Raw genomic sequence first — 25,830 nt, forward strand, 5'->3', positions numbered from 1 at the left:
TTTTTTTTTTACAATAGAAGAAAGGCCATTAGAGATTAGATTCCACCTATGGGCACAGTTTTACAAAACACCACTATCATTTAAACCATTTTAACAGCTTCTGCTTCTAAACCTTTGGATTATTGTATTGAGAAAAGGAAATGTCAAATGTTAATAAAAACTAGATACACAGCTTACCAGCTGCTTCACTTTGACTGCCTGTGGCATGCTGTTTGGCTGGATAGGGACAGAGCAAGGTTGGTGAAGTTTCAGTGTGATAGGCGTTGCCCCACTGCTTTGTTTTACAGGCTGAAGAGATGGCTTTGGTGTGACCAGACAGGTAGAATTAGTGCTGGCTCCCACAGTCTGCGGCTGCTGTTGAAGACACTGCTGAATAAAACTCAGGGAATCTGGCATTAGCTGGCGCAAGGAGGGCACACTTTTCTGGAGTGAAAAAAAAAAAATAGCAAGGAAAAGATGGCAGCTAGAAAAGAAAAATTTATGTGGAGGGCCATGTTCAATAGGACGTCTGACTTTGGACATTTCCTGCAAGATGTACAAAGTCGGAGGTGGAGAAACAGACATTTTCTTTTTTTTTTTTTTTTTTTTTGAAACGTATGTTTATTAACAGTGAAAAATACACCTCCCAACAGGGCATAACAATAAACGTCAGAAAGACAGAAGTCAGTCCATTACAAATGGAAAGCAGAAACAAAAGCAACACCTCCCCAAGGTTTCCCCCGCACAGATGGAATATACAGAAATGGAGTAACTGGCAACACTGCAAGATGTCCAAATTTTTTTATTTATTTATTTATTTTTAATCTTCTACTTAGACATCTTGGCCGACAGGACGTCCAACCCTTAAGACATCCAACTTTATTCACCATTTTTGACCACAAAACTATTCAAGTTCAAAACTTCCTAATCCAGACTATTTGGATGTGGGAGGGGTCAGTATTGTAATGGTCTGGCCACATAGACATACCAATAGAGCAGTGGGGCACCTTAGGTGATGCTGCTGTGAACTTCACATAAAGGGTGCCAGAAGTACATCTCACTATAACCCCTTTCTAGTATATGGTGAGCCCTCAAAAACTTCCCCCAAACCTACTATACCTACCTGTCTACCACCTCAATAGCCCTTATGGCTGCAGGTGGCACCTATATGGCAGTATACTAGGGTTTGGTGGCCTCACACTTTCCACCATAAATGTAGTGGTTAAGAGTGGCTTATGGGCCTTGTTCCTCCTTTCTATGGTTCACAAGCCCACTCACCAGGCTACTTATGACATCTGTGTGATGCTCTAGTCAGCTTTCCCATACCAGATGCTGCTGTTCTAGAGACTAATATGTACCATTTCATTCAGATTTTTAGAGGGTGGGAGCGGGACAGTGACCACTGGGGGAGTGTGGGGGATCATTACTTAATCCGTCCAGTGGTCATCTGGTCAGTTTGGGACCCTTTTTGGCACTTATGGAAGAAATGAATGGAAGAAATTGGGGGTGGGGCTAGGGCGGGATTGGGGGCGGGACTGACAATTAATAGAATTCCCCTTTTGATGAAAAAAATAAATGGTCACGTTAAGCATACTATGCCATACCTTGTATTGCTATTTGTATGTTTTCAAACAGCTGTAATTGTCTATTGCCAGTGGCGCACAGTGAGGGCTGTCAGGATTCAGTGAATCCTCAGCTCTACAGTCCTGCTTTTTAATTTTTTTTTGCTTACTTTTTGCTTGATGCAGTTTGATTTGTTGAGTAGGTAGCCTGCTCAACCAGTCAAACTGTATCAAACAAAAAGTAAACAACCATAAAAGCAGGGCTCTTGTGCTGGAGATTCTCAGAACCCTGCTGAAGGCCCTAACAGTACTGAACTGAATTTGATTGTCTGAGCAGCATCTGCCTGTTGCCTTCTCAACCAATAAAATTCAGAGCAGTGTCCTCAGGGCCTTTAGTGGGTGGGGCAAATCCCCTGAAAGCCCTGACCGCACGCCACAGTCTATTTCCTATGTTTGATTATTGTTGCTTGAGTGAATTTCTTCAAAAAATAAATACTAATAAATAATTTCAGTTCTGAAAGACTATTAAAGGCATTTTTAAAACTCTTAAGATGTCCAAAAAAATGGCACTTGGAGACATCCTGGCGATTAGGATTTCCAAGTGCTGATTTTTGAAATCATCTTTTTGGACATTTTGCAAGTCATTCTACCTGCAGTGTGCCCAAGAGTAAAAGGGGGCGGGATTAGACTTTGATGTCTTGTGGCGATAATCAAACTTTTCCCAGGATGTCCTAGACAGAACTTCGACATTCTAAGCTAGACATGTTTTACAAGTGTAGCTTAGAATGTCGAAGTTCTGTCTAGGACATCCTGGGAAAAGTTTGATTATCGCCACAAGACATCAAAGTCTAATCCCGCCCCCTTTTACTCTTGGGCACACTGCAGGTAGAATGACTTGCAAAATGTCCAAAAAGATGATTTCAAAAATCAGCACTTGGAAATCCTAATCGCCAGGATGTCTCCAAGTGCCATTTTTTTGGACATCTTAAGAGTTTTAAAAATGCCTTTAATAGTCTTTCAGAACTGAAATTATTTATTAGTATTTATTTTTTGAAGAAATTCACTCAAGCAACAATAATCAAACATAGGAAATAGACTGTGGCGTGCGGTCAGGGCTTTCAGGGGATTTGCCCCACCCACTAAAGGCCCTGAGGACACTGCTCTGAATTTTATTGGTTGAGAAGGCAACAGGCAGATGCTGCTCAGACAATCAAATTCAGTTCAGTACTGTTAGGGCCTTCAGCAGGGTTCTGAGAATCTCCAGCACAAGAGCCCTGCTTTTATGGTTGTTTACTTTTTGTTTGATACAGTTTGACTGGTTGAGCAGGCTACCTACTCAACAAATCAAACTGCATCAAGCAAAAAGTAAGCAAAAAAAAATTAAAAAGCAGGACTGTAGAGCTGAGGATTCACTGAATCCTGACAGCCCTCACTGTGCGCCACTGGCAATAGACAATTACAGCTGTTTGAAAACATACAAATAGCAATACAAGGTATGGCATAGTATGCTTAACGTGACCATTTATTTTTTTCATCAAAAGGGGAATTCTATTAATTGTCAGTCCCGCCCCCAATCCCGCCCTAGCCCCGCCCCCAATTTCTTCCATTCATTTTTCATGTACACATAATATCTTCATATTAATTCATAATGGTAACCTACAAATTAAAAAAACTACAAAGCACACTATACGCAGAGAAAATGTTAATTATCATTTATATTTAGGGGGTTTTCAAAGATGTCAAGGCAAATGACTTTAAAATATGCAATGTCACCTCAGTAACTATAGAAAAATAGACAAATATAGTGCAAAATATAGACAACAGATATAAATTCTCAAAACTGACACGTTTTGATCACTAAATTGAAAATAAAATCATTTTTCCTACCTTTGCTGTCTGGTGATTTCATGAGTCTCTGGTTGTGTTTCCTTCTGACTGTGAATCCTTTCTTTCATTTCTTTCTTTCTGCACTCAGGCCCAACAATTGTCCCTTTCTATTTCCTCCCTCCTTCCTTCCTTCCTATGTCCTTAGTGCCCCCAGTGCCTCCTTCCCGTGTCCATAGTGGCCCCAGTGCCTCCTTCCCGTGTCCATAGTGGCCCCAGTGCCTCCTTCCTGTGCCCCCAGTGCCTCCTTCCCGTGTCCCTAGTGCCCCCAGTGCCACCTTCCCGTGTTCCTAGTGCCCCCAGTGCCTCCTTCCCATGTCTTCCCTTGCCTTTGTCCCTCCCCTGAAGCCAGCCTGCCTGCCTACCTCCTTCCTTCCCTCCAGTGCCTGTTTCAACCCCCCCGGCCCTGCGATTCAACCACCCTCCTGTGGATTCAAACCCCCTGCTCGCCCGTCTGTCCGTCCACAGCCACTGCTTGCCAGTCTGCCTCCCTGCTGCGCCGATTCAAACCCAGGGCCGCCGCTGCTTCTTGCCTTCTTCCCAACGTCAATTTTGACGTCGGAGAGGAAGTTCGGGCCAGCCAGGCAGTGATTGACTGGCCCGGAACTTCCTCTCTGATGTCAAAATTGATGTCGGGAAGAAGGCAAGAAGCAGCGGCGGCGGCCCAGGGTTTGAATCGGCACTGCAGGGAGGGAAAGTGATCGCCCGTTCTGGTGTCCCCGTGCACAGCTTCGAGACACTGTCCCTGAAAACGGGACATTTCGGTGTCCCGAAGCGGTGGGTCGGGACAACGGGACAGTCGGTCCGAAAACGGGACTGTCCCGTTGAAAACAGGACGTATGGTCACCTCAAGTATGCTGCATGACAACGTGATCATGATACACAATAAAACATTATAATAGTTTCAAGTTTCAAGTTTAATATATATTTGATTGATCGCTTTATCGGTTTCAAAGCGATTTACACATGATTAAAATTACAATATAAAAGAAGTTTTAAAAATAATTAAAAACAAACGAGACATGGACAGTTACGAGATAAACTGGAAACATTAGGATAAGTAGGGGGGAAAATTACAATATATTTGAGCAGAATGGGAAACATATAAAGGAAAACACATATGGATGGGATAAGAGAGGGGATAATTGAGAAAATGTTATAGAAAAGAGAGTAGAATTGGTTCCAAGACTTGTAAAAAATATATTAAATGAGACCAAATAGTATTAAATAACAAAGGCGTCGTTAAATAAGAAAGTTTTTAGTTTACTTTTAAATTTTTCTAAGTTGAGTTCTTCACGTAGATAATTGGGGAGAGAATTCCAGGTTTGGGGAGCTGTGACTGAGAAGATATACTGCCGACGCGTATTGATTATTTTTAGCGAGGGAATTGTTAATAAGTGCTGTTCATCTGATCTTAAAGTTCTATTAGAAGAATAAGGGATTAATAATTTATGAATAAAAGCCGGAGTTTTAAATAGAAGGGATTTAAATGTAAGTAAGCAGAGTTTGTAAATTATTCTGTGGGCCACTGGGAGCCAATGGGCTTCCTTAAGAAGAGGAGTTATATGATCAAATTTATTAGCTTTTGAGATAAGTCTGATAGCTGTATTTTGTATGATCTGTAAACGTTTGATTTCCTTTTGTGCTATACCCTTAAACAATGCGTTGCAATAATCTAATTTCGATATAACGAGAGAATGGATGAGTATTTTCAAAGAGTCAGTATTAAATAATTGTGAGTCAGTATTAAATAATTGTAATTAAATAGCATAGGTATAAGCAAAGATAGAACATATAGATAGATAAGACAGAGTAACAGGAGTTAGAAAATAAGGGGACTAATTTTAAAAAGTTGTACATGAAGTAAGAAGGGGTCTTGAATATTATCTCAGCTACGGTAGGAGTGGATAAGCATGTTTTGCTACAGTAAGTTAATTCTTCCATTAGAGGCTTGAGAGAGAGAGTCTTGTGATAAGCAAAGCCTTTAATGTATTCCAGAGACATAGGGGGATTGTGAAGATCTGCAATGTGACAATCAAGCTTGAGAAATGGGCATCGACATGGCAAATGAGGTTCAACGTGGATAAGTGTAAAGTGATGCATGTCGGTATCAAAACTCTCATGCATGAATACAGGATGTCCGGGGCTGTACTTGGAGAGACCTCCCAGGAAAGAGACTTGGGAGTTCTGATTGACAAGTCGATGAAGTTGTCCATGCAATGCGCATCATCGGCGAATAGGGCGAACAGAATGCTAGGAATGATTAAGAAGGGGATCATGAACAGATCGGAGAAGGTTATCATGCCACTGTACCGGGCCATGGTGTGCCCTCACCTGGAGTACTGCGTCCAGCACTGGTCGCCATACATGAAGAAGGACACGGTACTACTCGAAAGGGTCCAGAGAAGTGCGACTAAAATGGTTAAGGGGCTGGAGGAGTTATCGTACAGTGAGAGATTGGAGAAACTGGGCCTCTTCTCCCTTGAAAAGAGGGGACATAATCGAAACATTCAAAATACTGAAGGGAATAGACTTAGCAGATAAAGACAGATTGTTCACTCTCTCCAAGGTTGTGAGAACGAGAGGGCACTCTCTAAAGTTGAAAGGGGATAAATTCTGTACAAATGTAAGGAAGTTCTTCTTCACCCAGAGAGTGGTAGAATACTGGAATGCTCTTCCAGAGTCTGTTATAGGGGAAAACACCCTCCAGGGATTCAAGACAAAGTTGGACAAGTTCCTGCTAAACTGAAACGTACGCAGGTGAGGCTGGACTCATTTAGAGCACTGGACTTTGACCTGGGGGCCGCCACATGAGCGGACTGCTGGGCATGATGGACCACTGGTCTGACCCAGCAGCGACAATTCTTATGTTCTTATGTGTGTTGGGGGCTATTCTGGAGAAGGCTTGCTGGTGGGTATCACATTGCATGATATTTTTTGGAAAGGGATACATAGTAACCTTGGAGGTGTGTAGAAGGAGATACTCTTCTTCAAGTATTCTAGACCATTTCCTTTAAGGGCCTTGAAGATCAGTCTTTTTAAAAATTTAGCCCTGTATTGTACCAGTAGCTGGTAAAGATTTTGCAAAAAATGGTGCGATATAGTCCCTTCACTTACAACCTTCAGCTGCATTCTGAATCAATTGAAACTGGTGCAATCCCTTTCTAGTCAAACCACTGTAAAGTGCATTACAATAATCCAGACTTGGTATTATCATGGCATGCACCATTAAAATAAGGAGGAGTGAACACCTTTTTTAAAATAAATGTATCATATCGAACTCTCAAAGGATAAACTGAAAGTAGATAAGTCAAATAAAAATTATGAGTTGTTTAATCGTGATCACTGAAAGGCACTACATTTAAAACTAATACAAGGGAGAAAAAACCTTAAATTTAACATAGCAGCATTTATCATTCTTTCCACTTCAGCTGCTGTTTAATACTATCATAGGCCAAAAAACCCTCCCATGCCCTACAACTAGGGTTTAAAAATGAAAATTGCTGAACAGGTGACCAAAACAGGACTTATCTTAAATCTGAGACTTCATTTCGATTCAGCTTCTTATTGCTCATTTGTTGTCCCAAAGTTCCCAACAAAAGACCTAATTTCACCAACACTGTTGCAGACCCCCATACCTTCCCTATTCCCATCCATATTTTCCTGCTCCTTCTCTTGCTCTCCACTGGAGACATCAATCTCAATCCTGGTCCTCCCAATCAATTCTCACCCTACTCATGAGGATCACACCACAATGTCACCAGTCTTATTTCTGTTTCCCCTTCTCTTACCTTCCCCTTCTCATGTACTCTGTGAAATGCCCGTTCTAACCTCCAATAAGCTTACCTACATCTATGATCTCTCAATCCTTCTACCCACTTGCACTAACCAAGGCCTAAATCAACCCCAATGACTCTGCCTCAGCTGCTCCCCTATGTCATGGAGGTTACCTTTTCTCCCATATGCCTCACTCAACTGGTCGTGGAGGTGGTACTGGGCTGCTACTCTCACCCTCTTGTAAATTTCAACCCCATCTTCTACCTCAATCAAACTGCTTTTCTTCCTTAGAAGTCCATTATATCTATTTGCTCCTCTACCCCTTGATAAGCCCCTTTCTTCCTTTCTCATAGACTATGACTCCTGGCTCTCCTTCTTAAGCCTTCCTCTTCTTCCCTCATTCTTGGTGATTTTAACTTTCACGCTGATGACTCCTCCAACTCCTATGCTTATTCAATCTTCAACTATGTTCCATTGTCCCTACCCACCAGAATTGCCACTGCCTTGATCTTGACCTCTCCTCTAACTGCTCTATCACAAGTTTCTGCATCACAGTTCTTCCACTCTCTGACCACCATCTAATAACTTTCACAACCTGCCACCGCCACCCCCCCCCCCCCATCTCCACCAATTCGTTTAGGAATCTTCAGGCTATTGATCCCTCCACTCTCTCTACCGCTGTTTCACCCCTCCTCTCCACCACTATACTGTACCAGTAAGTAAACAAATATGTCTCCTCCTATAATACCACTCTCTCCTCTTAGATATCCTTGCTGCCTCATCCCATGTTCTGTAAGGAGAGCCAAACTCCAGTCCTGGCTGAACCCAAAATCTGCTACTTATGCTCCTGTGCTAGGTCTGCTCAACATCTCTGGTTCAATCCCACATCAATGCTGACTTCATTCACTTGAAATTCCTCCTGACCTCCTTCCAGTCTGCTCTTTCACTTGCCAAACAAGATTACTATACCCACCTGACTCTCTTGGCTCCAACCCTCACCGTCTCTTTGCCATGCTGAACTCTCTGTTCAAAGTGCCCACGCCTCCAACCCCTCCATCACTTTCTCCCCAGACTATGGCCGATTACTTCTCTGACAACGTCCACAAAATTAACCTTGACTTCGCAATCAAGCCACCTCCACCCCTCCCTCCCCCTGCCCACTCTGTCAATTCTCCCTCAGCCCTTGCCCCTTTTTTCTTCCTATCCTAAAATCAATGATCTTCTCTACTCTTCCAAACTCACTACCTGCTACTCTGATCCGATTCCTAACCCTCTACTCAATGCTATCTCTCCTATGGTCACCCCTTCGATCTGTCAAATCCTCAATCTAATATTTTGCACTGCATCTGTTCTCGATGCCTTCAAATATGCTGCAATTACACGATTCCTCAAAAAAATTCATTGGACCCTACCTGCCTTGCAAACTATCGACCGATCTCCCTTCTCCCCTTCTTTTACAAACCACTCGAACATGCTGTTCCCTAGCCATCCTTGACCTACTCCAATCAGGCTTTTGCCCCGGCACTCTACTGAAACCATTCTTGCCAAAGTCTTCCATGGCCTCTTCCTGGCCAGATCCAAAGGTGACTACTCTATACCCATCCTTCTTGATCTATCTGCCACTTTCAACACTGTAGACTACTACCTTCTCCTTGACACACTGTCCTCACTTGGATTCCAGGGCCTCATTTTCTCCCTATCTCTCACATCACACCTTTAGTGTATTCAGTGGTGTATCCTCCTCTACTGCTCTCCCATTATCGATCGGAGTACCCCAGGGCTCTGTCCTGGGACCTCTTCTCTTCTTCATCTATACTCATTCCCTTGATGCTCTGATCTCCTCCTATGGTTTTAAATATCACCTCCATGCTGATGACTCCCAGATCTACCTCTCTACACTTGAAATCGCTACAGGAATCCAAACCTGAGTCTCAGCTTGTTTGTATGACATGGCTGCCTAAATCTGTCTTGGCCATGTTTAGTTTTAAGCGACAGCATAGAAACATAGAAACATAGAAAAAGACGGCAGAAAAGGGCTATAGCCCACCAAGTCTGCCCACTCCAAATACCCGCCCTCTGATTTCACTCCCCTAGGGATCCCCTGTGAATATCCCACCTTCTCTTAAAGTCCGACACGCTGTTGGCCTCAATCACCTGCAGTGGGAGTTTGTTCCAATGATCCACCACTCTTTCAGTGAAGAAGTATTTTCTGGAGTCGCTATGGAACTTCCCTCCCCTGATTTTTAGCGGATGCCCCCTGGTGTTCGAGGGTCCCATGAGGTAGAAGATATCTTCTTCCGACTCGATACGGCCCGTGATGTACTTAAACGTTTCAATCATATCACCCCTCTCTCTTCGTTCCTCAAGTGAGTACAGCCTCAGTTTATTCAGTCTTTCTTCATACGTGAGATCTTTGAGCCCCCAGACCATCTTTGTGGCCATTCGCTGAACCGACTCGATTCTCTGCACATCCTTCCGGTAGTGAGGTCTCCAGAATTGAACGCAGTACTCCAAGTGAGGCCTCACCATGGTCCTGTACAGCGGCATCATAACTTCAGGTCTCCTGCTGACAAAACCTCTACGAATACGACCCATCATTTGCCTTGCCTTGGAGGTAGCTTTCTCCACTTGATTTGCAACCTTCATGTTATCACTAATGATCACCCCTAGATCTCGTTCCGTCGTGGTCCTGGCCAAGGTCTCACCATTTAGTATGTAAGTTCTGTGCGGGTTTTTCTTTCCCAGGTGCATTACCTTACACTTTTTAGCATTGAAGCCTAGCTGCCATGTTGCTGACCACCGTTCCAGCAGCAGTAGATCCTGTGTCATATTATCAGGCATGGTGTTTTTACCTACTATGTTGCAAAGTTTGGCGTCGTCGGCGAACAGTGATACCCTTCCTCTAAGTCCTTGGGTCATATCTCTTATGAATAGGTTGAATAGAATCGGGCCCAAGACCGACCCCTGCGGCACTCCACTGATCACGCCTGACATTTTGGACGGGGTACCGTTTACCACCACCCTCTGAAGTCTACCACTCAGCCAATCCTCAATCCATGTAGTTAGAGTGTCCCCTAATCCTATCGACTTCAGCTTGTTCAATAACCTTCTGTGTGGGACGCTATCAAAAGCTTTACTGAAGTCTAGATATACCACATCCAATGACTCTCCGGCATCCAATTGTCTAGTAACCCAGTCGAAAAAGCTGATTAGGTTAGATTGGCAGGTGTCACTTAAAACTAAACATGGCCCAAGACTGATCTATTTATCCTTCCACCCAAACCTACATCTCCTCTCTCCCACTCATGATCTCAGTGGATAACACTTTCATCCTCCATGTTTTGTCAGCTTGCAACCTTGGTATCATCTTTGACTCTTCTCTCTCCTCTGTGCAAATCTAACAGACTGTCAAAACCTGTCACTTTTTTCTCTCTATCACCACTAAAATCTGACCTTTCCTCTCTGAGCACACTACCAAAACCCTTATCCACGCCCTCATCTCTTGACTAGACAATTGCTGTCGTCCTGCGTAACCATCTTTCTCCCCTTCAAGCCATTCAGAAGGCTGCTGTATGACTTATATTTTACCAGAGTTGCTATGCTCATATCACCCTTCTCAAGTCACTTAACTGGCTCCCTCATCCACTGCCACACACAGTTCAAACTCCTCTTATTGACCTAGAAGTGTACTCACTCTTTAGCTCCTCAATATCTCTCGTTTCTCCCTACACTCCTCCCTGGGAACTCCGTTCATCAGGCAAATCTCTCTAATAATGTATCCTTCTGTTCTACTTCCAGATTGTGCCCTATGCTTGGAACAAACTGCCTGAATCAGTCAAATGTCAAGTTGCATCCCTGGAACTATTCAGATCCAGAGTGAAAGTCCACCTCTTCGAGAATGCATTTAACTCATAACCCTCTCACTCTGAGCACCTCAAGAAACTCCCTAAGTCCCTACTTGTCTTGTTGTCTGTTAATTTAGATCAGGGGTGTCAAAGTCCCTCCTCGGGGGCCGCAATCCAGTCGGGTTTTCAGGATTTCCCCAATGAATATGCATGAGATCTATTAGCATACAATGAAAGCAGTGCATGCAAATAGATCTCATGTATATTCATTGAAGAAATCCTGAAAATCCGACTGCCATCATTTACTATGTTTGCTTAGGGCTCACCATGCGGTTAATCTAGCACTGGTCACCAACAGAAGACAGAAAAGCAGATTACATAAAATGGACTCTGCTCCATGAGTTCTTGAGGTTGGTAGATCCAGCACTTCCAGCAGTAGAAAAAAAAGTGAGCATCTTTCTACTTGATATAAGGATTCTGAGGATTTACAAATAAACATAATTCAGCACAGCTCTGTATGTCTGTATAAAAAAAAGGGAAAACTACAGAAAAAGAAGCACTTCACTAAAATTGTGTTCTAACGTGAGATATTTTGATACGGGGTCTGTATCCAAGATGGTTGCTCCCTGCCTTACCTGAGTAACACACCCTGGGAGTTAGTAAAGATTCTTAAAACTTTTCGCGGTAGAGAGGGAAGTTTCGCCCTCCTACCGGACATGCCCAAGCGATGTGGCCGAAGCGCCACTGCTGCCTCCGCCACTCCGGAGGTGTCCCGCTAGGTTCAATTGAGGATATCCTACGGCGTATGCAAAATGCTCCAGTTGCATCGATGAGCCGTCCGCAGGAGGAGCCGCGATTGGGCAAGACCACTGCAATCCTCCAAGGACCCTCTGAGCCCCGACGTTTGAGCTCCACCCCCACAGCCCCGGACAATAAGCTCTCCAAGGGGTGAGGAAACCCCAAAGATAGGGCAGTTTCCTTCCCCTGGGGCAAGTTCACCAGCTTTTGAGGGCTCAGTAGGAGGGGTGCTCCATTTGGAAAGCCCAGCCAAGGAACCAGAGGTGATATTATCAGCTTCTGAGGGGAACTTTCAGCCAGAGGAGAGGAAAGAGATTTCTACATTGGGTGAGAACTTTTTCACTGGCCAGCAATTCATTGCTCCTATTAAACCCTCTGAAGTTACACTAGAGGCACTTTGGAATTTAGTGGCTAATTTTGGAAAAGCCATTAATCCCCATTTTCAATATTTTGAAGGGAAACTGATTGAACATACAAAAGAATTGAAAGAAGTTAAAGAGGAATTGAGTGACTCTAAATCCAGTATTTAGAAAATGGAACAGGATTTAATTTCCTCCAAAAAGATTCAAGAGACAATAATTAAAGATAACATTAACCTTAGGAGGAAAATTGAAATGTTGGCGAACACTGTACGAAGTAATAATTTGAGATTGATTAATTTTCCCAAAGTCACTTTGGTGACACCAAGGGAAGTGATCAAAAGATATTTTCAGGAAATTCTGGGAATTTCAGATAAACTTTTACCTCCATTGTCTCAGGCATATTATTTGCCTGCAGGTGGTCAAAATCAACTTCAGAGGTCTGTACCTCAAGAGGTAATGGATGTCTCAGTGTTACTGGAGACGTCAGATAAAGAAATTGCAACCCCAGCAACTTTAATAATATCTACTGCTCTTCAACCAGATAAGGCATGGATTTTGAGTTTATTCTTTAAGAATAAACAGAAAGAATTTCTTGGACATAAAATACAGATGTTTCCCGATGTATCAGTGAAACGCAGAAGCGTAGGCGTGAATTTCTTTTACTTAAGCCAGGAGTGTAAGCTTTAGGGGCTACTTTTTACATGCGACACCCTTGCAAGTGTATTGTTCATCACCAAATGAATAAGTATGTTTTCTTTGAACCTTGCCAATTAACTACTTTCTTGTCTATATCCCGGTTGGATAAAGGAAAATCTTAAGCTCATTAGAAAGTTATGTATTTTGTGCTCAGTTTGACAGTGATTCTTTAAGTTTACTTCTATTTCACTCGCTATTTGGATCCAATTTGAGGACTTGAGTTAAGTTAAGCCATTGTAACTTTTATATTTATTAGTAATCTACTTGTCTAACAATCTTATTTTTGGATTGTTGTAGATTGTATTTGGCTTGATTTCTTTTCTGTACAAGTTTAATGCTTGATATTATATTTGAAATTCATAAATAAATAAATAAATATTAAAAAAAAAAAAAAATAGATATTTTGGTACAGTGTTACTTCACAGCCTAAACATTTATTAATATAGTATTACTACTTTAGAAGGTAAAAGTCTCAGATGTCATGCAGATATAGGACAAACTCAATGAACATCACATGCTATCAAATGAGTGGTTTAGTGGACCTGGAAGCCAAAAGGGTTTATTACATTTCATTAGAAGGCAGACAACTGACCACCTTATTTATTTATTTAAAACACTTATAACCCACATATCCATCATCTATGTGGATAACAACTGCACATACATAATTAAAATACACAACAATTCATCTTGAAGGCTTTTCTTTTTGCTCAGTATAACCATTTAGAAAGACAAAATCAAAGATGATGCTTGTACTGCAACCTGGCACTTGGAGTGGCCTAACGAAAAGGGTGAACAGAATGCTAGGAATGATTAAGAAGGGGATCATGAACAGATCGGAGAGGGTTATCATGCCGCTGTACCGGGCTATGGTACGTCCTAACCATGAATACTGCGTCCAGCACTGGTCGCCATACATGAAGAAGGACATGGTACCACTCGAAAGGGTCCAGAGAAGAATGACTAAAATGGTTAAGAGGTTGGGGGAGTTGCCGTACAGTGAGAGATTAGAGAAGTTGGGCCTGTTCTCCCTTGAAAAGAGGAGACTGAGAGGAGACATGATCGAAACATTCAAGATAATGAAGGGAATAGACTTAGTAGATAAAGACAGGTTGTTCACCCTCTCCAAGGTAGAGAGAACGAGAGGGCACTCTCTGAAGTTAAAAGGGGATAGATTCCGTATGAACGTAAGGAAGTTCTTCTTCACCCAGAGAGTGGTGGAGGACTGGAATGTTCTCCCGGAGTCTGTTATAAGGGAAAATACGCTCCAGGGATTCAAGACAAGGTTGGACAAGTTCTTGCTGAACCAGAACGAACACAGGTAAGGCTGGTCTCAGTTAGGGCACAGGTCATCAACCTGGGGGCCGCTGCATGAGCGGACTGCTGGGCGCGATGGACCACTGGTCTGACCCAGCAGTGGCAATTCTTATGTTCTTATGCAACTGCCTCAACACCTTGAGGCTGTGAGTTTGATACACACTGCAGCTCCTTGTGGCTCTGGGTATGTCACTCCACACTTTATTGTCCCAGGTACAAAATAAGTACCTGTCTAAAATATGTAAACTGCTTTGATTGTAACGCAGCATATCAAGTTTCATCCCCTTTACCCTTTTACAGTTCTCCACCCTAAAGATAAATTCAGAACAGAGCTGTTTTCTAGTTTGAATTCCCAACTCAAAATAACTACTGTATAATCTCGTTATAACAGACTCGCTTATAACGGAACCTCACCTATAGCGGACGAGGTCAGCTGGTCCTGGCTGTGCGCCTTTATAAACATACAGAAAATTATCGCATATAGCGGACTCGCATATAACGGACTTTCGGATATAACAGACAACCAATTTGGTCCCCAGAGCTGCTTTTAGCTGTAGTTTTGTTCGGCTATAACAGACATACAGGCATCGCCTACAAGGCGCGTGGTATGCTGGTGATATAGTATCAAAATGCAGCCCAGAAGAAAATGACAGAGTATTTTTCTTTCCAGTACAGTACGACATAATGCTTTAGAACAGTGGTTCCCAACCCTGTCCTGGAGGACCACCAGGCCAATCGGGTTTTTGGGATAGCCTTAATGAATATGCATGAGAGAGATTTGCATATAATGGAGGTGACAGGCATGCAAATCTGCTCCATGCATATTCATTAGGGCTATCCCGAAAACCCGACTGGCCTGGTGGTCCTCCAGGACAGGGCTGGGAACCACTGCTTTAGAACATCTTTTAGTGTTCTGGTTTTGCAATCATTTCGTGCCATACCAATGTTTTGCTGAGTTTAGTTATTGATGTTGCTGATATGCTTGTGCAGTGACTGTTGTTCATTGTTTCAAGTTGACCTAAATAAAGTTTTTAAAAAATGCAATTCTGGATATAATAGACTCTGGATATAATGGACTATTTTTCCAGGTCCCTTGAAGTCTGTTATAGCGAGATTATACTGTATACAAAAAAATCTTCCATATAGACATTACCTTCAGAAAAGGGACCAGATAGGGCTGTGGTGAAGACTTCAGTTCAGTGTATAATTTTTTTGTAAACTCTTCTGGTTCAATTTTTCCCTCCTTAAGAAGGAAGAAAATGTAAGAAAGAAGAAAAACATTAACAAATCTTTGCTCCACATGACTCATAAAGCAGCAAGCATTCTTCATCAAAATGAAAAAGCTAACATACCACTTCTGTAGTGCTTAATTTTAATAGCTATTTAAGTTCTGGATCAACATCAAATAACTCAGTTGGCAGCTTTGGAGTGTCGTTCTAACTAATAGAACCCAGAAGGTTTGGATATTGACTAACAGTAGGTGTGTTCTACAAGGCACTGCTTTGTCTACAGCGCTATTAAATATCTAGCACCTTTTTGTAAATTTCTGCACAAGCTCAGGATTGACTTTCAAATCTATGAAGGCAATACTTTGTTGATTGCTATGTTTTTATATCAGAGATGATATTGTCTTTGTGCATATAGTGAGACTCATTGATTTTGTTAATTTTTAATGGTTTAATAATTAACTTTAGAAGTGGACACCACCAGCACCTTGGCCTTTAGCTTAAAATATTACTATAGTGGAGAGACTGAATGAATTATTTGCTTCAGTCTTTAGGGGAGAAGATATAAAAGATCTATCTAAAGTAGAAATGGTTTTCAAGGGTGATGATGCAGAGGAACTGAAAGAAATCTCAGTGAACCTAGAAGATGCACTAAGCCAAATTGACAAGTTAAAGAGTGATAAATCACCTGGACTGGATGGTATAAATCCCAGGATACTGAAAGAACTTAAACATGAAACTGCTGATCTGCTGTTAGTGATCTGTAACCTGTAACTAAAATAATCTGTATTACTTGAAGATCGGAGGGTGGCCAATGTTATGCTGATTTTTAAAAAGGGTTCGAGGGGAGATCCGGGAAATTACAGACTGGTAAGCCTGACTTCAGTGCTAGGCAAAATAGAGGAAACAATTGTAAAAAATAAAATTGTGGAACACGTAGACAAACATGATTTAATGGGACAGGGTCAGCATGGATTCAGCCAAGGGAGGTCTTACTCACCAATTTGCTTGACTTCTTTGAAGGTGTGAATAAACATGAGAAGAAAAGAACTTAGATAAATTTAAAAGTAAACTTAAGAGCTTTCTTTTCAAAGACGCTTATGATATTTAGGAGTCCTAGCCTATTTTTGCTTATTTTCATAAGGCTACTTCTTTTATTTCCCTCCTATTGTTTTTTACCATAATCGTTCTTCTTTCTATCATTATTATTGTATTTCATTACCCTGCCTTTCCCTTTTCTGTTTATTCTGTTGGTCGTTAATTTAATATGTTTTGTTCAGTGTCCATCTGTCTTTTATAACCCCTGTATTATCTGTAAATTGAATGATTTGTTCATCGCTTAGATAGTTGAGTAAGCGATTAATCAAATACTTAATAAACTTGAAACTTGATAAAGGCGAGCCGGTTGATGTAGTGCAGTGTTTCTCAACTCGGTCCTGAAGTACCCCCTTGCCAGTCAGGTTTTCAAGAAAACCACAATGAATATGCAAGAAAGAAATTTGTGAATAATGAGGCAGTGTATGCAAATCAAGTTTATGCAAATTCAATGTGAATAGCCTGAAAACCTGACTGGCAAGGGGGTACTCTAGGACAGAGTTGAGAAACACTGAAGTAGTGTATCTAGACTTTCAGAAAGTTTTTGACAAAGTTCCTCATGAGAGGTTCCTAAAAAATTAAAAAGTGATGGGATAGGAGGCAATGTTCAGTTGTGGATTAGGAATTGGTTATCAAACAGAGGGTAGGGTTAAAAAGCCATTTTTCTCAATGGAGATGGGTATATAGTGGAGTTCATACTGGGATTCATACTGGGACCAGTGCTATTTAACTTATTTAGAAATGATTTGGAAATTGGAATGATGAGTGATGCGATTAAGTTTGCAGATAACACTAAACTGTTCAAAGTTGTTAAAATGCATGAAGACTATGAAAAACCACACACAGACCACAGGAAATTGGAAGACTGGGCTTCCAAATAGCAGATGAAGTTTAATGTGGACAAAAGCAAAGTGATGCACATTGGGAAGAATAACCCAAAATCACGGTTACCAGATGCTAGGATCCACCTTAGGGGGTCAATGACCAAGAAATGAATCTGGGTGTCATTGTAGACAATATGCTGAAACCTTCTGCCCAATGTGCAGCAGCCAAAAAAGCAAACAAAATACTAATAATTATTAGAAAAGGGATGGTAAACAAGACTAAGAATGTTATAATGCCTCTGTATTATTCCATAGTGCAACCTCACCTTTAGTATTGCATTCATTTCTGGTCACCTTATCTCCAAAAAGATATAGAGAAACTACAAGAGAGATCAAGATGATAAAGGGGATAGAACTCCTCTTGTATGAGGAAAGACTAAAGAGGCTAGGGTTCTTCAGCTTGGAAAAGAGACAGCTGGAGGGAAATTTGATTGAAGTCCACAAAATCCTGAGTGGTGTAGAATGGGTACAAGTGGATCGATTTTTTTAAGCCATCAAAAATTACAAAGACTAGGGGACACTCGATGAAGCTACAGGGAAATATTTTAAAACCAATAGGAGAAAATATTTTTTCACTTAGAGAATAGTTAAGTTCTGGAACGTATTGCCAGAGGATTTGGTAAGAACAGTTAATGTAGCTGGTTTTAAAAACAAGTTTTGGACAGGTTCCTGGAGGTAAAGTCCATAGTCTGCTATTGAGACAGACATGGGAGAAGCCATTGCTCTTCCTGGATTGGTTGCATGGAATGTTGCTACTGTTTGGGTTTTTGCCAGGTACTTTTGACCTGGATTGATCATCGTGAAGACAGAATACTGGGCTAAATGGACCACTGGTCTGACCCAGTTCTTATGTTATGTTCTTATGATGATCATACTGTGCCAGTAGTGTATGAGGTTCAATACTTGTGGATTACTTTGAATTCTACTATGTCAATGCACCCTTTATGAGTCAAAAAGTTGTGTTGGCAGTATTCTTTAAATTATCTTGGTGCTGAAGGCTTCCAAATAGTTGTTTAATCTTTGAGTTTACTATATTTGGACTTTGGTCTTCCAAATACTCTAATAAGATCCTCATAAATAGTCCAAATTGTTGCTGCATGGATTTAAGAGCTTCTGAATAATGCACAGAAATTTGTGTGGTGATATTAATACTAAGCTCTTTTTCACAGTAAAAATCATTTGATCTGTCACATTTACTTTGGCCTAGTAGTAAAAATAAACCACTATTGATTTATTTCCTTTTGTTGCAATGTCCCAAAAGGTGATCACTAGATTTTGCATACTCTCAATTGCAGAATGCCAATATTGAATTCATTGCTCATTGGTTCCCACCTAGAACAGGATAAATTTTTATTTAAACTTCAGAAATTATTGAAGATGGAGACAAAAATTATATCTAAATTTGAGAAAGCTTGGAACACGTATGTAAGATCTCTAAGGAAGAGGAAGGAATAGATGGACAGACTAGATAGGCTATATGCTTTTTTTATCTACTTTCATTTTTCTATTTATTTCAGGATTCTTAACTGATTTATTTAATGATTTATTATCTTTTCAGTTATATCTGTTACCTCATTTGTTTATTTTTAATATTTTCTATGCTATTTTGCAACTTGTCTAGAATTACCAGATAGGCGAGATATAAAGGGTATAAATGAAATGAATATTTTTGAGAAGTCAGGTTTCCCTTGAAAAGTGGTAATCAAACAATTGCTAAAATATAACAACATAAACTCTCTATGATTGAACGAAAAATTAGTAACCAACAGAGATTTGATACTAGAGCAGAAAATCTTAATTATGGGAGTCTAATAGTGGAGAAACCACGTGTGAACCTTAAAGAAAACCTTGCTAAATTTATGGGACTGAGGACGGAATAAGGGAGATATGTTTGGCAGTGGAAGAAAATGTACACGTGACAGGGCTCCAAGCAAAGATCTTCTATAGGATTTAAATGTTACCAGGAAGCTAGTAGAGAGCACTGTATGACAGCTTAGGGAATAGTATCTCAGTTGACCACTTTTCCTCCGATAAGCCAAGTTCACTTTGGAAACATAACTCAAAGGTCTTTAGACAACTTTCTCTTGGAAAATATTTACGGAAAAGTAAAAAATGAGAATGCATGTCAACCCATTCACCTTTTTGGCATTTAAGGGGTAATTTCATAATGTATATAGAACAGTTTTTATTACATTCAGAAAGGCTTTTTTAGAATTGACTTTTCTGCACCAACTTCTGCCTCAGACATAATGGCAAATCTTATGCAGTACATGTGTAAATATTCCAGGGGATTGGTACTTATTAGTGCTGCACGATTTACGATTCGAATCGGTTTACCGATTCACTTCGGGTGAATCGATTCAAATCGGTTCAAAACAAAGAAACAAAAACAAAATGACTTCCCGATTCACCTGACCCTCTTCCCTCGTCCCCTAAAGCAGGAGCAGCAGCTGCACCTGCTTTAGAGGGCGAAGGGGGAGGGTCAGTCGGGAAGTGCTGCTGTCAGCTTCCCCCTGGCCTTCTGCTTCCCCTCCTGGCCTCCCTGCACTGTTTACCTTCCAGGAACAGCCTGCAAACAAGATTGCGGTGCTAGTGATCTTAGTACTGCTTCGGAGCTATTTCCTCCGTCACAGTCCCCCCTCCTCTGACATCAGAGGAGGGGCAGTACCGCGATAGAGGAAACAGTTCCGAAGCGGTACTAAGATCGCTAGCACCGCGATCTTGTTTGCAGGTTGCTCCTGGAAGGTAAACACTGTGGGGAGGCCAGGGGAGTGTTAGCCGATGCCAGGGGGGGGGAGTAGGGAGCAGTCCTTTGGGGTGGGACAGGCAGGCCTTCAGGGGGGACAGGCAGGTAGCCTTCAAAGGGGGGGGGGACAGGCAGGTCTTCAAGGGTGGGGCAGGCCTTCATGGGGGGGGGACAAGCCTTCAAGGGTGGGAGGCAGATCTTTAAGGGGGGACAAGCCGTCAAGGGCGAAACAGGCCTTCAGGGATGGTGGCACAGGCCTTTAGGGTGGGGTGCAGGCCTTCAGGGGAGGGGGGTCCTGGTATAGAAGTACATGGATGGAGGGAAGGGGGGGTTCAAAGAGATGTGCATATGCCGGACTTTGGGGAGGAAGAAATGGGTCTGAAAATAGAGGAGAGGGAGAGAGATGATGGACAATGGGATTTAGGGAGGGAAGGAACAGAAAGGGAGAGTAGGACGCAAGGGATGGTGTGGAGGGGGGGATAGAGATATTGGATAGGAGGGTACTTGGGAAAAGAAAGGGAGAGATGGTAGACCCTGGGGTGGTGGGGAAGGAAGGAGAGATGCTAGATGAAAGGGTAGTTAAGAAAAGGTGGATCTGTGGAGGGTGACAAAAAAGGAAAGATGCCAGATCTCCTGGGGAGGGAAGAGAAACGGAAGGGGAGGACAGAGATGGAAGATGGATGGTTAGCAGGGAGAAAGACGAAAGAAGGAGACCCTGGCAAGCAAGTTATCAGAAGACAACCAGAGCCTGAGACCAACAAAATTTGAATAATGACCAGACAACAAAAGGTAGAAAAACTAATTCTATTTTCTGTTTTGTGATTACAATATGTCAGATTTGAAATGTGTATCCTGCCAGAGCTGATGTTAGACCGCAAACATGAGCTAGGATTTAACAGAGAGAGGAAAAGTCTTTTGTTTGTTTATTTTGTTTACACCACAGCACCAGTGTAGTTAGGAGAAGGCAAAGGTGGTGAAGAGGCTGTAAAATAAACCCACCAGGATGTTTGAAAAAATAAAAAAACACCCAATTGGGCAGGAAAATTAAATCGAATCGAAAAACCAATTCAATAGGCTGAATCGAATCAAAATTTTTTTTTCCTGAATCGGGCAGCACTAGTATGCACTTATTTCTTCACACAAAGGGTGAAAGAAGCATGGGATAGCCTTCTGGTGGTAGAGGTAGAGATATAAATAGCAGAAGGATTCAAGAAGACATGGGATAAGAACAGAGGATTCTGAAAATAAAGGTGTGAACTGCACATGAAAGAGCACATGAAATGGATCCCCATCTGCTATCATAGGGCTAGATTCACTAAGCAAACCGATCGGTTTATGACCCCGACCCGATTCACTAACCTTCTGGCCGCACCCGATCCGATCCACGCATGCAAATTAGGGAAATGGCATGCTTTAAAAAAAAAAAAAAAAAAACCCAACCTCTTCCTTGAGGTTCCCCTTGCTCTCTGCCGCCCTGACTCTGCTCTCTACTGTCTCTGTCACCTGAGTGCTAAACCAGCAGCGGCACAAAAATGATTTTCAAATCCTTTTTTCCACTCTGGCCATGGAAGACTTTGCCTCCTCTTGCCCCGATTCTCCTGCTCTCTGCCGCCCTTCCCCGCACTGCAAACCTGTGGTTTTAAAGCAGGGCTGCACTGCGGGGAAGGGTTGCAGAGAGCAGGAAAGTCGAGGCAAGAGGAGATCAGGTCTTCTGCGGCCAAGCAGCTGCTCCAGCTTCAAACACAAACGAAGAATTGTAAGAGAGACACATCTGGGGTTACTGACAATCTTTTTACGGGTTAGGCTGTTAGGGAAAAAATAATAATAATAATGGCCCTAGCTGACGGCACAACAGCGATCCGTGCAGGCAGATGGGGACGTTCCTCCGATCACCCCATCTGCATATTGGCCTTTACTGAATTCGTCGGACCTGCCTAGATCAGGCCCAATCGGACAGGTTAGTGAATCTGGCCCTTAGTCTGTATCTGACTCTCAAAATTGGTCTCATTAAATTGCATATCTTTTTTTTTTAACTGCAGTAATCTATAGCACATGAGATCAACAAATTTTTAAGTATTTTTGTGAATCAAGAAAAAGTAAGAGGCTTACCAAGAGATTTTGTACCAGATTCTTCACATTCTGTCCCATCTCTTGTGACTGTGGTCCACTACATGCCAATTTTATTAATGTGGCAAGAAAACTTTTGCACTTCTTCACATTATCAAGTATTTCCTTGCAAGGGAAATCAATAAGAAAGAAAAGAATAGTCAGTCATAGTATTGACAGTCTATCCACCTCGCAGAATAAGTACACCAGACACATCAAAGGTAGTTTCATAACTGGGTGCCAGGTTTAAGAAGGCAAGTAGGTATTTACTTAGGCACTATTTTAGAAAGACACGTAAGCACCTATGGGTCTTTATAAAATACTAGCATAAGTGGAAGAAATTACACCTTCAGAAATGTGGGCACTTCCACCTGCTCTCAAGGAGTATATGTTCAAGTTTGGGACAAGAACATTGGATCTCCAAGGGAGAGGAAGGGGTAGTAGATGGCATGATTAGGCAGATTAAGATAAGCCATATGGTCTTTATCTACCTTCACTTTTCTCTGTTTCTATGCCTAGATTATGTACATATTTGATAATCTACATAGGTAGCTGACAATATCTCTCCTACATATTCATTGTGGAAATTCTGAAAACCTGACTGGCTCAGATGTGTCCTGTGGACTGGGTTGAAAACCCCTACCTTAGGATAATATAATCAATTGCTGCAAGAAACAAAAGCAAAACAATATCAATTATTTTGACATTGTCCTTTCAGAGAGAAATTACTTGTCCTGCAATGTGAACACCAGCAGTTATGGTTTTCAAATTCAAGCAACAGTGCTCCGACTGTTCCTACAGAACAAAAATTTTATTTGATCTTACTGTGGAACTGGCGGCCTGTACTCTTTGTGCAACTGTTGACCCATCAGCTTTAACAGATATGACTTTTGGCGGAAGAGTTGATCCCTGTGCTATTAGTGTTGCAGGCACCAAAGTTCTTGAAGGGCCTGCCAATGTTGAGGGATCCACAGTGGTTGCAGGCATCCCAGTCCTTGCAGGAGTTATCAGGGCTGAAGATGTTGCAGCTCTTGTAGTGGCTACCGCTGTTGAGGAGGAGACAATTGTTGCAGGCGCCGCAGTTCTAGAAGAGGCTACCAGCATTGGAGTAACAACCGTTGCAGGCGTCGCAGCTCTAGCAGGGGTTACCAGCATTGATGGAGTGACAATTGTTACAGGCGTCGCAGCTCTAGCAGGGGTTACCAGCATTGATGGGGTGACAACTGTTGCAGGCATTGCAGCTCTAGCAGAAGCTACCAGCATTGATGGGGTGACAACTGTTGCAGGCATTGCAGCTCTAGCAGAAGCTACCAGCATTGATGGGGTGACAACTGTTGCAGGCGTTGCAGCTCTAGCAGAAGCTATCAGCATTGATGGGGTGACAACTGTTGCAGGCGTTGCAGCTCTAGCAGAAGCTATCAGCATTGATGGGGTGACAACTGTTGCAGGCGTTGCAGCTCTAGCAGAGGCTACCAGCATTGATGGGGTGACAACTGTTGCAGGCGTTGCAGCTCTAGCAGAGGCTACCAGCATTGATGGGGTGACAACTGTTGCAGGCGGTGCAGCTCTAGCAGAGGCTACCAGCGTTGGTGGGGCGACAACTGTTGCAGGTCTTGCAGAGGCTACCAGCGTTGGTGGGGCGACAACTGTTGCAGGTCTTGCAGAGGCTACCAGCGTTGGTGGGGCGACAACTGTTGCAGGTCTTGCAGAGGCTACCAGCGTTGGTGGGGCGACAACTGTTGCAGGTCTAGCAGAGGCTACCAGCGTTGGTGGGGCGACAACTGTTGCAGGCACTGCAGGTCTAGCAGAGGCTACCAGCGTTGGTGGGGCGACAACTGTTGCAGGCACTGCAGGTCTAGCAGAGGCTACCAGCATTGGTGGGGCGACAACTGTTGCAGGCACTGCAAGTCTAGCAGAGGCTACCAGCGTTGGTGTGGTGACAACTGTTGCAGGTCTTGCAGAGGCTACCAGCGTTGGTGAGGCGACAACTGTTGCAGGCACTGCAAGTCTAGCAGAGGCTACCAGCGTTGGTGTGGTGACAACTGTTGCAGGTCTTGCAGAGGCTACCAGCGTTGGCGAGGCGACAACTGTTGTAGGCACTGCAGGTCTAGCAGAGGCTACCAGCGTTGGTGGGGTGACAACTGTAGCAGGTCTTGCAGAGGCTACCAATGTTGGTGAGGCGACAACTATTGCAGGCACTGCAGGTCTAGCAGAGGCTACCAGCGTTGGTGGGGCAACAACTGTTGCAGGCACTGCAGGTCTAGCAGAGGCTACCAGCATTGGTGGGGCGACAACTGTTGCAGGCACTGCAGGTCTAGCAGAGGCTACCAGCGTTGGTGGGGTGACAACTGTTGCAGGTCTTGCAGAGGCTACCAATGTTGGTGAGGCGACAACTGTTGCAGGCACTGCAGGTCTAGCAGAGGCTACCAGCGTTGGTGGGGCAACAACTGTTGCAGGCACTGCAGGTCTAGCAGAGGCTACCAGCATTGGTGGGGCGACAACTGTTGCAGGCACTGCAGGTCTAGCAGAGGCTACCAGCATTGGTGGGGCGACAACTGTTGCAGGCACTGCAGGTCTAGCAGAGGCTACCAGCGTTGGTGTGGTGACAACTGTTGCAGGTCTTGCAGAGGCTACCAGCGTTGGCGAGGCGACAACTGTTGTAGGCACTGCAGGTCTAGCAGAGGCTACCAGCGTTGGTGGGGTGACAACTGTTGCAGGTCTTGCAGAGGCTACCAGCAGTGATGAGGCGACAACTGTTGTAGGCATCGCAGGTCTTGCAGGGGCTACCAGCGTTGATGGGGTGACTGTTAATGTCACATCACTTGCAGGGGCTACCAGCGTTGATGAGGTAATGACTGTTGCAGGTGTCACAGCTCTGCAAGGGTCTACCAACATTGTTGGAGTGACAATTGTTGCAGGCATCGCAGCTTTATCAGAGGCCATCAGCGCTGAGGGGGTCATATTTGTTGCAGCTCTCCAAGAGGCTGGCAATTTTGAGGCAGAATCATTTGTTTTAGAGGCTGCCATTGCTGAGGGGTTCACAATCATGAACGTTGGAGTTATTGCAAGAGCTGCCTGTGTTGAGTGGGTAACAGCTTTTTCACGGGTCACAAGCGGTGAAGATGTCATCGTGCTTGAAGGCAAAGCCATTGTAGTTATTCCAGTAGATCCTTTGACACCACCACACGTAACCACTGAACACTGAAAGAAAAACAAGCAGAATTATTAAGCCATTTTATAACAGCTAACCATAGATTTAATTCATTTTTAGTAGGATACTCTAAATCTATCTTGATATCAAGTTATAAAATAGTTTGTTCTGATTTTTATAACTTATGAATACGTTTGATTTCAGGAAAGCCACAATGGATACTCATGAGCAATGTTTGCATACATAAGATTTAAGAACTAAGTTAACGTATATAATGTATTTATTCTGAAAACCAATCAATGACCCCCTCCAAAAAAAAAAACAACAAAAAACAGGCAAACAAATTGTTAACTGTATACAGTATATATATATATATATATTACAGGATTAAATACAGATCTA

At 42.8% G+C, this 25,830-nt stretch overlaps 1 protein-coding gene across 7 annotated transcripts in view; it reads right to left on the reverse strand.

The window, feature by feature from the left end:
* The window catches only part of TAF4B (TATA-box binding protein associated factor 4b), a 152,872-nt gene that overhangs the window by 115,328 nt on the left and 11,714 nt on the right, over positions 1–25,830 (reverse strand). For 3 of the 7 annotated variants that reach the window (XM_033929765.1, XM_033929767.1, XM_033929768.1), the window contains exons 2-5: positions 23,103–25,478; positions 22,281–22,403; positions 15,374–15,463; positions 178–423 (exon numbers count right to left, since the gene is read on the reverse strand). In XM_033929765.1, coding sequence (XP_033785656.1) covers positions 178–423; positions 15,374–15,463; positions 22,281–22,403; positions 23,103–25,478 — 2,835 coding nt within the window. The remainder of the gene's footprint in view (positions 1–177; positions 424–15,373; positions 15,464–22,280; positions 22,404–23,102; positions 25,479–25,830) is intronic. The other 4 variants (XM_033929769.1, XM_033929770.1, XM_033929771.1 and 1 more) reach the window with 4 other exon arrangements.

Source organism: Geotrypetes seraphini, chromosome 2 (assembly GCF_902459505.1).
Source record: "Geotrypetes seraphini chromosome 2, aGeoSer1.1, whole genome shotgun sequence".
Classification (NCBI taxonomy): domain Eukaryota; kingdom Metazoa; phylum Chordata; class Amphibia; order Gymnophiona; family Dermophiidae; genus Geotrypetes; species Geotrypetes seraphini.